The sequence below is a fragment of the Gobio gobio genome (genome assembly GCF_949357685.1).
Source record: "Gobio gobio genome assembly, chromosome: 10".
NCBI lineage: Eukaryota > Metazoa > Chordata > Actinopteri > Cypriniformes > Gobionidae > Gobio > Gobio gobio.
This window is the reverse complement of record NC_137116.1, coordinates 29,882,333-29,898,112: the sequence shown is the minus strand read 5'-3', so window position 1 is coordinate 29,898,112 and position 15,780 is coordinate 29,882,333. Positions and strand designations below refer to the sequence as shown.

The 15,780-nt window shown below is 39.6% G+C and overlaps 1 protein-coding gene across 2 annotated transcripts; it reads left to right on the top strand.

The window, feature by feature from the left end:
- Positions 1-156: 156 nt before the first annotated feature.
- On the top strand, positions 157-14,290 carry rnf34a (ring finger protein 34a). Of its 2 annotated transcripts, XM_079827080.1 has the most exons (9): positions 168-284; positions 3,765-3,980; positions 5,439-5,626; positions 5,734-5,935; positions 6,413-6,475; positions 9,666-9,867; positions 10,014-10,043; positions 10,208-10,249; positions 12,729-14,284. In XM_079827080.1, exons 1-9 carry the CDS (start codon positions 279-281, stop codon positions 12,911-12,913), a joined length of 1,134 nt encoding a protein of 377 aa, XP_079683206.1. In that variant the 5' UTR covers positions 168-278; the 3' UTR covers positions 12,914-14,284. The 2 variants fall into 2 exon arrangements, with proteins under 2 accessions (XP_079683207.1, XP_079683206.1); XM_079827081.1 differs by lacking the exon at positions 10,208-10,249 and having other exon boundaries at positions 157-284; positions 12,729-14,290.
- Positions 14,291-15,780: the final 1,490 nt, after the last annotated feature.

Genomic DNA, 15,780 nt, shown 5'->3' with positions numbered 1-15,780 from the left:
AGCAAAGGAAACAAGTAATTCCATTACATGAAGTGTAATAAACACGGCATAAAGAAACTTCCGCTGCACTACTGGAGGTACGACATGATTGGCTGGTTGGTATTGCGTCACAGGATATCCACCGCTGTGATTGGCTGAAACCGCATCTTTACAGTTACATAGTGTTCCTGGTGCGGCTGTTGACAGTAACTGAAAATGAAGAGTTAGCCGTTCATGGGCAATGGCCAGGCTGCCTTTACACACAGCTGGTTGACTTCCCGCGGTGTCTTGGAGCTGCTATGAAGGTACAGTCATTTCTCATGATGCTCGTTTAGTTTTTGAACTTGTTTCTCTGTTGGCTGTGTATCAGGCTAGCATTAATAATCTGCTATCTTTGCTATCAGCTCGATGAGTAACAGCTGATTTCCTGTGTAGCCTTTCATGCATAATTTGTATTGTGTGATTTTGTGCATTGATTTCATCTTTCATCTCTTAAATAAATGTATATCAGTAAACATCTAGCAGTTTATGCAGTGTGTATCAGTATTCAGTTAACGTTAGATGCAGTGATCAGTAATGTGTTTGTTTTGAACACTTCTGCTCTCATGTTTTCATTTGTTGGGAGGCGAGACCCAGCAACAGGACCGACCACACAATGACAATTGGGAGTTGAAATGAAAACACCTTGGTTACTCTGTTGAGTGTCACTGGGTGCTCTCTAGCTGCAGTCATAAGTCATTTAAAGCACACTAATCCTTGTTATGGCTTAGACCTATTCCCATCCGTCTTTAATGAGATTGATCCCAGTCAATGGGAACTATTTCTGGGCAGGACATTCTGAATGTCCCAGAGAATGTGGGGAAATAAATCAAAGCAGCTCAGACTTACCATTGTTATCATGCACATGTTAGTATCACTCTCACAATGGCAATTCCTACATGTTGGATGTGTTTAATGCTTTCAAAATTGGTTTAATGTTCAAAAAACATTATTTTTCACGTAATTTATAATGTTGCAGCACGTCTGTTCCCAGGCTATGTCTGTAATCACACTTATTCTTAATAAGTAATTTTTTCTCGACCACTAAAAAAAGTATGTTCTATACAGTATGAGTGTGTGTAGTATGATTGTAATACAGACATATTACATTTGCCATGTTATCATCATTGTCATGTGACCTACCAGCGTCAGTTGCGTTGCTTCACTGCCATTCATAAATCCTCTCGCGGATAGTAAAGTGTCCATAGTATGCACACTTCATAATCTCGCCAGAAGTAGTAGTAGGTCATACTGGTACTTTTTGCCTACTCTTTTATGAGTAATGTGAATTCGGACATACTACATTTGTCACATGCTGTTTTTTGCCTACTATATAGTAGGGAATTATGCGATTTCGGATGCAGCCCCTCAGGAATGCTATGTTTAGTTCTGGTCTCTGTAAAGTGTCTCCTTGTTGAATTGCACTGTGTGCTCTGATTGGCTGGCTGGACCATAGACTGTAAAAAAGATGGGCGGCGCACCTTCACTCGTTCCCATTGCAGTAAGTGAAGCTGTCAGTGTCCAAATATGGCGCTGACATCTTGGGTCTCGACTTGAGTCTGTGCAGTAGTGAGCCTGAAGTGGAGTCGCAATATCAAGGTCCCATCCACACTCCCACCTAATCAATCACACGCCCCTGAACTTTTAGTGAAATAAACAGTTATGGAAGTGTAGAAATGAAAGTTAAAGCTTCAATATCCTCCCGAAGTTACTGAAAATGTCTGTTGGTGCCTCAGTGACTACATTGCTTAGAGAAGCTCTTAATCTCAGCTGTCAATCATAACGTCACACCCCCGTTTTTATAGCATCAAATAACTAACTAAAACCAAACTTATTTAAAAAATTAACACTTGAACTTACATCAGCGTGATTTAAAAACTGCCTAAAATAACACACAAAATGTATTTGAAGTGTAATTTGATCGTTTAGTTTGGTGATCGAGATGCTTTAGCTTCACTTTTCAGGACTCGTGTGGCACGCTTGGGCTGGACCAATGTGTTGTGATTGGTCAACCGCATTGAGCATGTTCTGAAAATGTTACGCCCCATACAATAGCTGTGAATTTCAACACACTACTACCGCAACTCAACCAGGCAACCAGGCCTCATCCCTTTTTTTGTTTGTTATTAAAGGTGCTTTAAGCGATGTCACGCATTTTTTAGGCCAAAACATTTTTTGTCACATACAGCAAACATCTCCTCACTATCCGCTACCTGCCTGTCCCCTGAACACACTGTAAAAAAAATGCGGTCTCTGTAGTCAGCACAAGCTCCACAAACAGCAACAAAAACAAGCTTGGGCAGTCTGGACAACTAAACATAATAAACAGTGCTCCAGCCAATAAACGACAAGAATGATTTGGGGGTGGAGGTTTGGGGTTAGTACGCATGCACATGAAGGGGGTTGTGTAGAAGAGAGAAGCATAAAGAGGGAAGTTTGAATTATGATTTTGATATGGCCGACACACGACCAAAGAGACGATGTTCCGATGAACAACTTGCAACGTAAAGGGAAAAGGAGAAGGAACGCGCAAAGTCCCGAATTTACATCGGAAAAGCCTTCGAAAGGTGGCAAGAACTCCGACGGCAGAAGGGCTTACAATCAGGAAGCACGGAGGGGAGGGGTAGGAGGAAGGGTCTAGCTAGCCTCTGTTTTGTTTGACAACACTTCGAACGTCAACAAGAAGTTACTCCACCCAGGATCGCTTAGAGCACCTTTAACCCTGCATGCTTTCTACAGTGTTGCAGTGTACATTGACCAGGCAAAACATGGTGTGACCATTGCAAAACAATACTGTGTTGGTCCCCCTTTTGCTGCCAAAACGGCCCTGACCCATCGAGGCATGGACTCCACTAGACCCCTGAAGGTGTGCTGTGGTATCTGGCACCAAAATGTTAGCAGCAGATTCTTTAAGTCCTGTAAGTTGCGAGGTGGGGCCTCCATGGATCAAACTTGTTTGTTCAGCCCATCCCACAAAGAATTTGAAAGCCAAGTCAACACCTCAAACTCGTTGTTGTGCTTCTCAAACCATTCCTGAACCATTTTTGCTTTGTGGCAGGGCACATTATCCTGCTGAAAGAGGCCACAGCCACAGCAATTTGAGCTACAGTAGCTTGTCTGTTTGATCGGACCACGCAGGCCAGCTTTCGCTCCCCATGTTCATCAGTGAGCCTTGGCCGGCCATGACCCTGTCGCCGGTTCACCACTGTTCCTTCCTTGGACCACTTTTGATAGATACTGACCACTGCAGACCGGCAACACCCCACAAATTGGCCCTTGTCAAACTCACTAAAATCCTTGCGCTTGGCCATTTTTCCTGCTTCTAATACATCAACTTTGAGGACCAAATGTTCACTTGCTGCCTAATATATCCCACCCACTAACAGGTGCTTTGATGAAGAGATAATCAGTTATTCACTTCACCGGTTATAAAGTTATGCCTGATCGGTGTATAACCACTATATGGGTTTCGCTCACCAGCTGCACAAAGTAAGAGAGCGAGCGATAAACCAAGGATGGTCTGCATGTTGGCCTATCCTATGATCAGCCAATTATTCATTCAAGTGCTTTTAAACCATTCCAGCATGATGACAGATACAGAACACACCTGAAATGTGTTATATTTTCTTTTCTTTTTTCGATTGACAGCACTAGTCTTAATACAACCTCAAAGGTTTGAAAATACCTCATCATACTTTTTTTTTGTGACCTCATCCTCGTCTTTTGTGATTGATTTTTCCGTGCAGGCGGGGGCCTCGTCCATGTGGGCATCATGCTGTGGTCTGCTGAATGAAGTGATGGGTACTGGGGCCGTAAGAGGGCAGCAGCCTGGTTTTGGGGCAGGTGCGGGGCCGTTTCGTTTCGCTCCCACTGCAGGATACTCCACATATCCACCTACCAACTCCAACACCAGCCTGGTGTGTCAGTCCTGTAGACAAGCCTTTTCTGTCTTTAGGAGAAGGGTAGGTAGACCTGCATACATCTGCCATTGTCATACAATCTCATTTGTTCTGCACATTAAACCGCAAAGTATTTATTAGGGTCAAGACCCTATGAAGTGGCTGCACCTACTGAAGGTCCTTCTGAACCTGTAAATTGGGACCATGTTCACGGCTTGTCCATTTAAACAAAATTTACAGTAAATCACTGCCGGGCAAATATAGCTAGTTGGTGATATTAAGTTAGGGGACATTTTGTTTCTATATTAGCTTCTTATTGGACAAAAAATTGTATATTCGCCTGCATACAAGATGAGTCATCAATATTATTTGTCCAGAAGACAAAGATGTACAATCTTTGACTTCTGGGAAAATGGGCAAAAAATATAGAAAATCTAACAAATTTTTTTTTTCAATCTACTAAAATGTATTAATTTATCAATTTTAGAGGTACTGTGGCATATAGATGACCTCAATTCTAATATAGATAGACTAAAATGCACAAATCTCTCATTTTGGAATGGAATTCTCTCCTGTCTGACATCAGGGAAGCGCATTCTTTAGTCAGTTTTAAAAAACATCTTAAAACGTTTTTTTTTTTTATTTGTTGTTTATTTACTGTCATTTTACTTTTTATATTACTTTTTTGTTTTTTTCATTTATTTACATATATATTTTTTTTTTATATATATATGTATATAATATAATATATTGTTGTGCTTGTTTGTAATGTGAAGCGCTTTGAGAAAGCAACTTTTAAAGGCGCTATACAAAATAAATGTATTATTATTATTATTATTATTATTTGATTCCCTTGCGAAAAATAAGTACAGTTTAGCAGGGAACTTTTAAAAAAATTACTGATGGAAATGATCAACTTTAATAGAACATGCTTAAGTGCAAACTAAATGGAATGTTAACAGACAATTCATTGCAATTAAATTAAAATGTATTATATTTATTTTATATGAAATACAATTAAGTAGGACTTGATTACATGTTTGTATGTCATTTATTTCATAATTACTTTTAAGACTTTAAAATGTGGTTAAAGTGTACTGCTGAATGTACTGACAAAATAAGTGGCATCAAAGTAAGTGTACTTCAAATGTACTTTTAAGTAAAAGTTCTAATTTTGATTTATTACAAAGTGCAGATTTGACAAATTAAGAAACAGTCATGAAAGTGTACTCTATTTAAGTACACTTAAGTGGACTTTTATTTCATTAACATTATATTATCTGGAAGTACACGGTTTGAAGTACACTACAATTGCACATTCAGTACAATTATGCACACTTCTTTTTCTTTTACCTTCCAACATTATTCAAATGTATAGGAGGGTTGGCCAATAATCCACGATCTTCATGTATTTTCTTTCTATACGCATACACATTTTAGATGAGAGATTATCATTTTTGTTACAGCTTTGCCTGTTGTCCTTTTGATTATGTACAAATTCCCTCTTTTTCTCCACCGTAGCACATCTGTTGTGACTGTAAGAAGAGTTTTTGTTCGCTGTGCTCAGTACTTCAGGAAAACCTGCGCAGATGCACAACTTGTCAGCTGCTGAAGGGCACTTCTTTCCAGCGTCCACTGCTCATGCGTTTGCGTGTTAAGGACTTGCGGCAGTACCTTACGTTGCGCAATATCAACACTGATACCTGCAGGTACTTTCGCACAGGCAATGGTATTTGAGCGTCATTAATAATAGGGTATGTTATGACAATATCATTAGTGTTTTTGAGGTGTTTGAATGCTATGAATCCTTTCTTAGGGAAAAAGAGGACCTTGTGGACTTGGTGCTTTGCCATCAAGGTGCAGAAAGTGAGGATGATCCAGACACGCCTTCTCTGCAGTCACGCCCCCTGTATAGCCCACCCGCTTCAGTTGAAGAGCCCACTTCCCCTCTCTCAGCTCCCTCTCCAACTCAAGGAGAGCCAATCAGTAGGAGCAGCAGCTCAGAATCCGCCAATCAGGTGTGTCCAGATGATTCTTATCTGTGAACATGGCTATTTGGAATATGTATATTTACACAGGATATTTCATGCATACAGAAAATGATACTAAGACATTTGCCAAAATGAGCAGTAACAACCAGAGCACATTGTGCGGCATATTGTATCGCACAATGCAATGCACTTGACTCAAACGTCTGTTGACCATGGCTTGTGCAATCCTACACAGAATGCACTGCTGTGCACAAAATTCTGTGGTCAAAATGCCTGTTTCATAAAAGGCCTGTGACAGAACTGGTTTGCAGAGTTTTGGCATTGGATTTAAGTGCACGTCATTCCATTTTAAACTACTATTGACCTGGGTTGAATGATGTTGAAACTGAAAGATACTTGGCTTTCTTGTTTACTTGTGGCAGTCAGTGGTGAATCCTTTGTAAAGCTGTTCTTAGCATGGATGGCTAATTATATTCTTTCTGTGTAAACATTCTTTGCTGATAGGATATTGAGGACTCCACTTCGGTCTCACTCCTTAACCTTGAACAGGCTGAACACACACCAGAGGTGAGTTAATTGGTTATTCAAAGGACTAACATGGTCAAGAACTGTAAAACATACTTTCTTGGGCTGGCCAGAAGAAGAATATCATCCCCACACATTTGACTAACACAATTAAAATGTAAAAATGTCAATCCAAGTAAATTTGTTAGTACCCATATATATATATATATATATATATACAGTGAGGAAAATAAGTATTTGAACACCCTGCTTTTTTGCAAGTTCTCCCACTTGGAAATCATGGAGCGGTCTGAAATTATCATCATAGGTGCATGTCCACTGTGAGAGACATAATCTAAAAAAAAAATCCAGAAATCACAATGTATGATTTTTTAACTATTTATTTGTATGAAACAGCTGCAAATAAGTATTTGAACACCTGTCTATCAGCTAGAATTCTGACCCTCAAAGACCTGTTAGTCTGCCTTTAAAATGTCCACCTCCACTCCATTTATTATCCTAAATTAGATGCACCTGTTTGAGGTCGTTAGCGGCATAAAGACACCTGTCCACCCCATACAATCAGTAAGAATCCAACTACTAAAATGGCCAAGACCAAAGAGCTGTCCAAAGACACTGGAGACAAAATTGTACACCTCCACAAGGCTGGAAAGGGCTACGGGGAAATTGCCAAGCAGCTTGGTGAAAAAAGGTCCACTGTTGGAGCAATCATTAGAAAATGGAAGAAGCTAAACATGACTCAATCTCCCTCGGACTGGGGCTCCATGCAAGATCTCACCTCGTGGGGTCTCAATGATCCTAAGAAAGGTGAGAAATCAGCCCAGAACTACACGGGAGGAGCTGGTCAATGACCTGAAAAGAGCTGGGACCACCGTTTTCAAGGTTACTGTTGGTAATACACTAAGACGTCATGGTTTGAAATCATGCATGGCACGGAAGGTTCCCCTGCTTAAACCAGCACATGTCCAGTCCCGTCTTAAGTTTGCCAATGACCATTTGGATGATCCAGAGGAGTCATGGGAGAAAGTAATGTGGTCAGATGAGACCAAAATATAACTTTTTGGTCATAATTCCACTAAACGTGTTTGGAGGAAGAAGAATGATGAGTACCATCCCAAGAACACCATCCCTACTGTGAAGCATGGGGGTGGTAGCATCATGCTTTGGGGGTGTTTTTCTGCACATGGGATAGGGCGACTGCACTGTATTAAGGAGAGGATGACCGGGGCCATGTATTGCAAGATTTTGGGGAACAACCTCCTTCCCTCAGTTAGAGTATTGAAGATGGGTCGAGGCTGGGTCTTCCAACATGACAATGACCCGAAGCACACAGCCAGGATAACCAAGGAGTGGCTCTGTAAGAAGCATATCAAGGTTCTGGCGTGGCCTAGCCAGTCTCCAGACCTAAACCCAATAGAGAATCTTTGGAGGGAGCTCAAACTCCGTGTTTCTCAGCGACAGGCCAGAAACCTGACTGATCTAAAGAAGATCTGTGTGGAGGAGTGGGCCAAAATCCCTCCTGCAGTGTGTGCAAACCTGGTGAAAAACTACAGGAAACATTTGACCTCTGTAATTGCAAACAAAGGCTACTGTACCAAATATTAACATTGATTTTCTAAGGTGTTCAAATACTTATTTGCAGCTGTATCATACAAATAAATAGTTAAAAAAATCATACATTGTGATTTCTGGATATTTTTTTTTTAGATTATGTCTCTCACAGTGGACATGCACCTACGATGACAATTTCAGACCCCTCCATGATTTCTAAGTGGGAGAACTTGCAAAATAGCAGGGTGTTCAAATACTTATTTTATATAATATAATATAATATATATATATATATATATATATATATATATATATATATATATATATATATATATATATATATATATATATATATATATAATTTCAGTTCACCCTTAATTTATTTTAATTTCTCTTCAAGTTAATAACACTGGTCACATTGCAATCAAGGTTTATTTCCTATTTTCTGGTTATTGTTGAATACGATCATTTTATAACCCTCATACTCTCCTCATTTCCCTCTACACTCAAAATATTTACAGAGTGATTGTATAAAAATATATACATTTTAACATTATTATTATTATTATTTTTGGTTAGAAGAAAACATGTGGGAATTACAGTTTATGAAATAAAGTGTTAAAGAGGGCCATAGAGATCCATTAATTTTTCTGGATGTGGCCATCTGCTCCTATCACAATTTAAAATATATAATTTATATAAACATTTATAAAAAATTAATTTAAATCTTGTTAAAGGTTAGGAAACCTTGTGAAAGGTTAGAATTTGTTGTCGTCACCCATAGGATTCTGAAGAGCAGTTTTGAAGCGTAAAGTAGGGACGAGATGGCCGTTGCCATCTTGGCAGCGCGTCACCGCGCGTCACACCTGGATAACTGAAAATGGGCAAAGAGGCGGGACGTGGGTGGAGCTGAGGTGACGCGATGAATAACAGACAGCAGATAAATGGCTATCTACCTGTCACTCAAAGTGGCCACGCCCTTAATTATGCAGAACTTTAAGGCTTTATATAATGTAAACGAATGAGTTATAAAAAAATTCACCCCCTCACAGTTGTCATGAAGGACAAAATTAGCCGTATAGATCAAAACCAAAATTTGTACCAGGCTGTAAGCATGTTTTTTTCTGCTGTAAAGTTGGGCATTTTAACATGGGGCTCAATGAGATTCTGCTCCCTTCTGTAGCCTGTCCCTAGCGGCCAGTCGAGGAATTGCAGTTTCCGTATTGGCTTCAAGAGAAACAGCTTGATTGCAATGAGCAGAAATTAACATTGAAATTAAAAATTAGTTGTGTGTGTGTGTGTGTGTGTGTGTGTGTGTGTGTGTGTGTGTGCGTGCAAAAGTGTTGCTGGATTTGATTTTTGATTTTTTTTTTTTAATTACAAATAAGACCCTTAATTTTTCACCTTTCCCATTCACTTTCAGTGTTTCAATCCCAAAGACATGAGTGTGTGTCCCCCCCCCCCCCCCCAAACATACCTTCAGAGCAACTGAATCAAGACAATTGTTTTGTGTTTAATTAGATAATGTAACAAAAGTAACAAAAAATCATACCAGTGAGATGAAGGGAACAATGTTTTTTAACAAGGCAAACAACAAATGGGGTCTGAACGGACCCCAGAGACAATATGAGGGTTAAAGTGCAGAGATTATTTAACGACTAGAATGTCCCGTTACCATCAGGTTAGTCCTCAGACGCGGTGGAGGGCAAGAGCTTCTCTGTCAGATCTGTCTTCCCCCGATGACGTGGAGCAGTTGACCGTCCGGCAGCTGAAGGAGATCCTTGCGAGGAACTTTGTGAGCTTCTCCGGCTGCTGTGAGAAGTGGGAGCTAGTGGAGCGCGTCAGGAGGCTTTACCGGGAGAATGAGGGCAATCGCAAATCTAGTGAGTGCTAAATGCAGAACTCCACTAAAGCAACACACAGAGTCTAAAATTAAACGTTTGCCATACCTTACAATTGTGAGAGAATTGAGAAAATGGTGTCCATAAAAGTTTTATTAAATCTTTAAAAATCTTTCTTTTTTTTCCAGTGGAAAATGTGACCAAACCCATCACTGCAGGTAGGAAATTTAACCTCACAGTCTGACTGAACAATTCATTAAAAAAAGTGCAAATGCTTTTTTTAGTTGTAGGTCTGAGTTGATTAAGGAAATCAAATAGAATGTTTAACTAATAATAACTCCTAGCCAAGTCTAATAGCTGTGCTTTGCTCCTTCCACTTAAGTGGTAGCTTATCCCCCTCCAATCTGCAATGGTGGAATCGGAGGTAAGGCTTGCGATTGGTGGAAATGTTCCCTGGTCACACCCACCAGTGCGCTGTAGTTTGTGATGTCATTGCACTTCAACCCCCTCCCTGCATGGCCACTGCCAGATGGCATGTATTCTCAAAAGAAAAATGTAAAGTGCCATGGACACTGCCATCAATTATTAATAATGCAGTAATTATTTTATTGGTAGGGTTTGGGGTCATAAAAATGTATCTTCTGTGACGGTTTACCCCCATTAACCCATTTCATCCATGCCCTTCATCATGTATTATTTTGTTGTATGACTAGAGTTTATATAAAATTGCACAATGCAAGAATTGGGATGTAGTGATGCACTGAAATCAATGTTTTTTTTTTTATACCAAACACACACAACCGAAAATAGCGTTTGAATTTGGCTATTTTTGTAATTGAACTGGGTGTGCTGTTCATGGTGTAGTTAACAGGAAATAATCAGTCATAGGGCCGGTTCACACAGAACACGCGTTGATGTTAAAAACAGGATACGCAGGTCAGTGGAATGAATCAAAGTGCAAGGTCGAGATACGCTTTTTAAAACTTCTTTTAACTTGAACGCCGTGGTTTTAGAATGACATGCGCAAGATTCTGCAAGAGTTAAAAACAATGAGCGCAACAGCTAAAGACGTTCGTCTACTCTAGCGCATGTTTACATAGAAAAACAATGGAAAAGTAGCGTAGTAGAATGATAAAATGTGTTCTGTGTGAGCGGCCCCTTACTTCCTTTAACTTGAGTATAGTGTCTTTAGAACACTCTCATGCATGAGACGCTGCAAAAGATGTGAGTGCAACGGTTAAAGATGTCTGTCTAGCATGTTTACATCGAAAAACAATGTCATCGGAGAAGCGTTAACTCTTTCGGACAATGATTTTGGACCACTGAGGCTGAAAAATGCTGGCTTTTTTTGTAAAAATTGCAGTTTCAGACAATTTCTATCACCATTCAATTTCGGTCCATCACTAGTTAGAGGTATCTTTCTTGTGGTGTTGCCATCTCTGGTTGTGATTTTGTTCTTCAGATATGACATGATCCCATTGATTAACTCAAAGGGCCCCATCATGCACCCGGCGCAATGCGGCAGCAGCCGTGACGCAAGGTTTTTTTTGCTAGTTTCAGTCCGACGCGGTTATCATTTTCACCTTCAGCGCCACGTTGTTTAAATAGCAAATGCACTTGCACCCATCAGTGCTGGTCTGAAAACGAGGTGTGTTTCGCATTGCTATTTTGAGGCAACTGAAAACCATTGACCAAAAAAAACCTGCTCTAAAGTCAATAGCGCAGTATTTTTTTGTGTCATTTAAAGGGCGCGTTAGTAATATGCGCCTATAGGCGTGTGCACAACGCACATACACTTTGCTTATTACACACACAGGGATGCGCAGCAGCACACAAACATTTTTAAATATTAAAAATAAAAGGATTCCTCTCTGGAGAAGCGTTTAGTCTTTCTGCTCACAAATTCCGCCGTGGTGCAAGCACAACTGGCTTTTAAAGGGAATGGGAGACTCTGATTGGTTTATTCCACGTTACGCCTAAAACACACCCATGACTCATTGAGCACGTTTACATGCACACCAGTAAGCAGATACCTCACAAATATCAGCTTATTGAAATAACCAGTTTTCCCCGTTTACATGCAAACCAGTAAACTGACAACGCAAGTAAACCGCGTTTGCATGACTTTATTAATAAATTGGATTATTTCCTTGTAGTGACGTCACAACTAATGATTTCCGTATCTGACTCCGAGTATTCCATATGTTATGTCAGATGTGATGTTAAATAAAGCTTACAATGTGTCAGCGGGAAATGTATGGCTTAAATATTACTCTCTCATGCAGTTACAGATGCAGTGTTTTGACTGAATCACTTCTACTGCACGAGAGATGAGAACACATTTTTACAATTTCTGGGTCTTAAAAGAGTCTGCATTTGTGATATATTTCCTTCTTTCTTTCATGCAAAACGCTCGCTCTGTCTAGATGTGTTTTAAATCTGCTCTAAGTATGCGTTTCTGTCACCTATCACACATGCGCACTTCAATAAGCCGACAGAACGCAGGTTAATGCGTTTATATGCAGCGCGAAATCGGGATAAGAGGCAAAAAAACGACCTGTTCCGACCGGTTTATGCCTAAGCCGTTTATGACGTACTCCGATAAAAGAAAACGGGTTACTGCGTTTACATGACATGTTCGTTAATCGGCATTAATCGGCTTAAGAATGTGCATGTAAACGCACTCATTAAGAGACTAAGCACAACCCTTTTGGACCATGCGCCTGGCGCGCAGACCGTTTTTTTTCCCGTCGTTAAACTAGCAAAAGTGGATTCGAACATGCCCTAAGTGCACCTGCGCCATGCGCTTAGATCATTAAAATAGTGCCCAAGATCTTGTTCGTACAGCTTGATTGGCACATGTTGTAATGGCTCATCTGTTTTTCCTCTCTCTCTCACTGCAGATGGTGGCAGGACCCAGTTATCAAATGACGACAACCTGTGTCGCATCTGTATGGACGCTGTAATTGACTGTGTACTGCTGGAGTGCGGTCACATGGTCACCTGCACTAAATGCGGGAAGCGCATGAACGAATGCCCTATATGCAGACAATACGTTATCAGGGCTGTGCATGTTTTCAAGTCTTAACTTCTGGGAGTACGTCCTCTACCACCTGCAGACTGCATTAGGGACTCGGCGAGGACACACCCAGCAAGTGCCCGTCTTCACATTGAATTTGTGAGGAAGATTTTTCATGACGTTTCAGGAAGCCTTCAGACAGTGGGCCACAATGGCTTTGTCAATAAATGCTTCACTAAAAACATTCCACAAGCTCTTCTAAGAGGCTCTGTAATAATATGCAATTGTTCAGCAGCAACACCTCACAGCCTTGACTTGATGTCCTACAGCTTTGAAGACATTCTGCTCACATGTCTCATGCAAGCACGATGAGAAACTCAAGAAAAGAAAGAAAAATTACTCATCATTATGCACCATAACTCAGGATGGAAGGATCTGAATGTCCCTATTGCTCTCTTGTTTCCTTTTTTGTTGCAACATCTGTGAATGGGCCTTTGTTTCCTGTTTGTATTGTGAAGCCTCTTGGATTTTTGAACAAAGTTTTTCCTGCAAGTAACATTGTACCTCCTGATAACTTGACAGTGGTACCGTTCAACAAATTATAAGCGGCATAATGAACGTTTCATGGTCTACAACAGATTAGTCCTCTGTTTTTTAATCATACGACTTCAGAAGTCAGAAGTCTTTGGACATTTGATGGTTTCTTGAGTACCAGCCTATAAACCTGTTAAGTGATGTGAGAAATAAGAGAAGATGGAGTTGTTTTGTATGTGTATGGGGTAAGTGTCATAATTGAAAAGTAGAGCCATAAACCAGTACGATATAACTGCTTTAAATTGATAACATTTGAAAATGTGCATTTTATGTATGTGCAAAATAACCATAACTTAAAAATTATGAATTGAGTTGATTTAGGTGCCAAAAAGGTGCATTTCTGTGTCTCCTAATGCACTATAGATGTTGTCAGTACTTGAATTAATGTACGTCGGAAAACCTTAAAAAAAAGTTGTTACTTGAGAGCGACCCAAACAAATGATTTACCCATATTTTGTAGCCATTATTAATGTGTTTGATAAACCTGATTAGAAGTTGCATAATGGCACATTGTATAGCACTGACAAGCATCAGCTGCACCACAGCAATATCAGCCTCTCTTTTTGTGTTTTTTTTTACTTTAGATTATAAGGGATTCATGTAACATTTAGTTGTATATTCAGATTCATTACACCCTTGTTTTAACCTGGTATGTCTGACATATCTTTAATTCTTGTGTAAATGCCTATTCAGATGTTTATTTTTCTTAACAAAAAAAAAAAAGATATTTGTTTTGTTTGGTCAATTGCTGTTACTTTAATATAGAATTAACAAACAAAATAAAGAGGTATGTATGTTCTTAGTTAATTGTGATACTTCAATAAAAATGCTAAGAAAGTGATTATTCATTTTATACCGGTTCATTATTTAAGTCTGTTTAAAATCAAAATTTACTTAAAAATGTCTTATTTTCACTAGGAAATGTGTAAGATTAAGAAACCATAACAGATTGCAAATGCCATTTCACATTGGCTTTAAATTGTTCCCAGCTTTAAAGGGATAGTTCACCCAAAAACGAAATTTTTATGTTTATCTGCTTACCCCCAGGGCATCCAAGATGTAGGTGTCTTTGTTTCTTCAGTAGAACACAAAAGAAGATTTTTAACTCCAACCGTTGCAGTGTGATAGTCGTATAATGCATGTCAATGGGGATATTTTAGAGTATGAGAGTAAAAACACATAGACATACGAATCCTTATTAAACCATGCGGCTCGTGGCGACACATTGACACGAAACGATCGGTTTCTGCGAGAAACCGAACAGTATTTCTTTAATTTTTTTACCTCTTATCAGACGAATGTCATCTAGTATTCCCAGCGCCATAACTTCCGGCGAATAAGGTCAAAATACTAGCGCGATCAAAGATATATATATATACGTAGATGCCTCATTCGACCGATCCGCGCAGGCACTAATGAGGAATCTATGTTTATATCTATGATCGCGCCGGTATTTTGCATGTATTTTGACCTTATTCGCCGGAAGTGATGGCGTGGGGATGGCTGATGCATAGAAAAAAATGAAATACATTTTTATGGATATTTTTCTTACACAAACGCATCGATTTGCTTCAGAAGGCCTTTATTAACACCCCGGAGCCGCGTGGAGCACATTATTTGATGGACAGATGCATATTTTTTATGGACTTCAAAAACAGAGCAACTATTACTGCTATTATAATGCTTGGATTAGCCAGAACATTTTTAATATAACTCAGATTTTATTCGTCTGAAAGAAGAATGTCATATACACCTCGGATGACTTGATGGTGAGTAAATCATGGGCTAATTTTCATTTTTGGGTGAACTATGCCTTTAAGCATCAATTAACATTTCCTATTTAAAGCTGCAGTCTGTAACTTTTTTTGGTTAAAAATGATCCCAAATAAATTGAGCAAGTACATAACCAGCCAACGCTATCTCACGATCAATTCGTACATATTTTTACGAGGTGGCTAATTCGTATGATTTGTCTATACTGCCATGATGGTTTTTAGGGGCGGGGTTAGGTCATTTGTACGGAATCATTTGAATTGACCAACTCGTCAAATACGTACGATTTAGCAAAAATCATATTAATTTATCATATGAATTAGCCACCTCGTAAAATACGTATGAATTGCCGTGAGATTGGGTTAAACCAGCCAGTGTTCACAACTATCTCCTTTCCATTCACAACGGTAATCTTGTAGTTCATCTTTGCGTCATTACGTCACGTCTGTATCCATAAAGGAGTCCGGGGTAGTAGGCGTTATCGTGTGTGGGGATGCTGCAGGTGGCGGATCATTTGTAGCCTCCTTACAGCAACTGAAATTGATGGCGGTTTGTAATTCGGGAAGTTC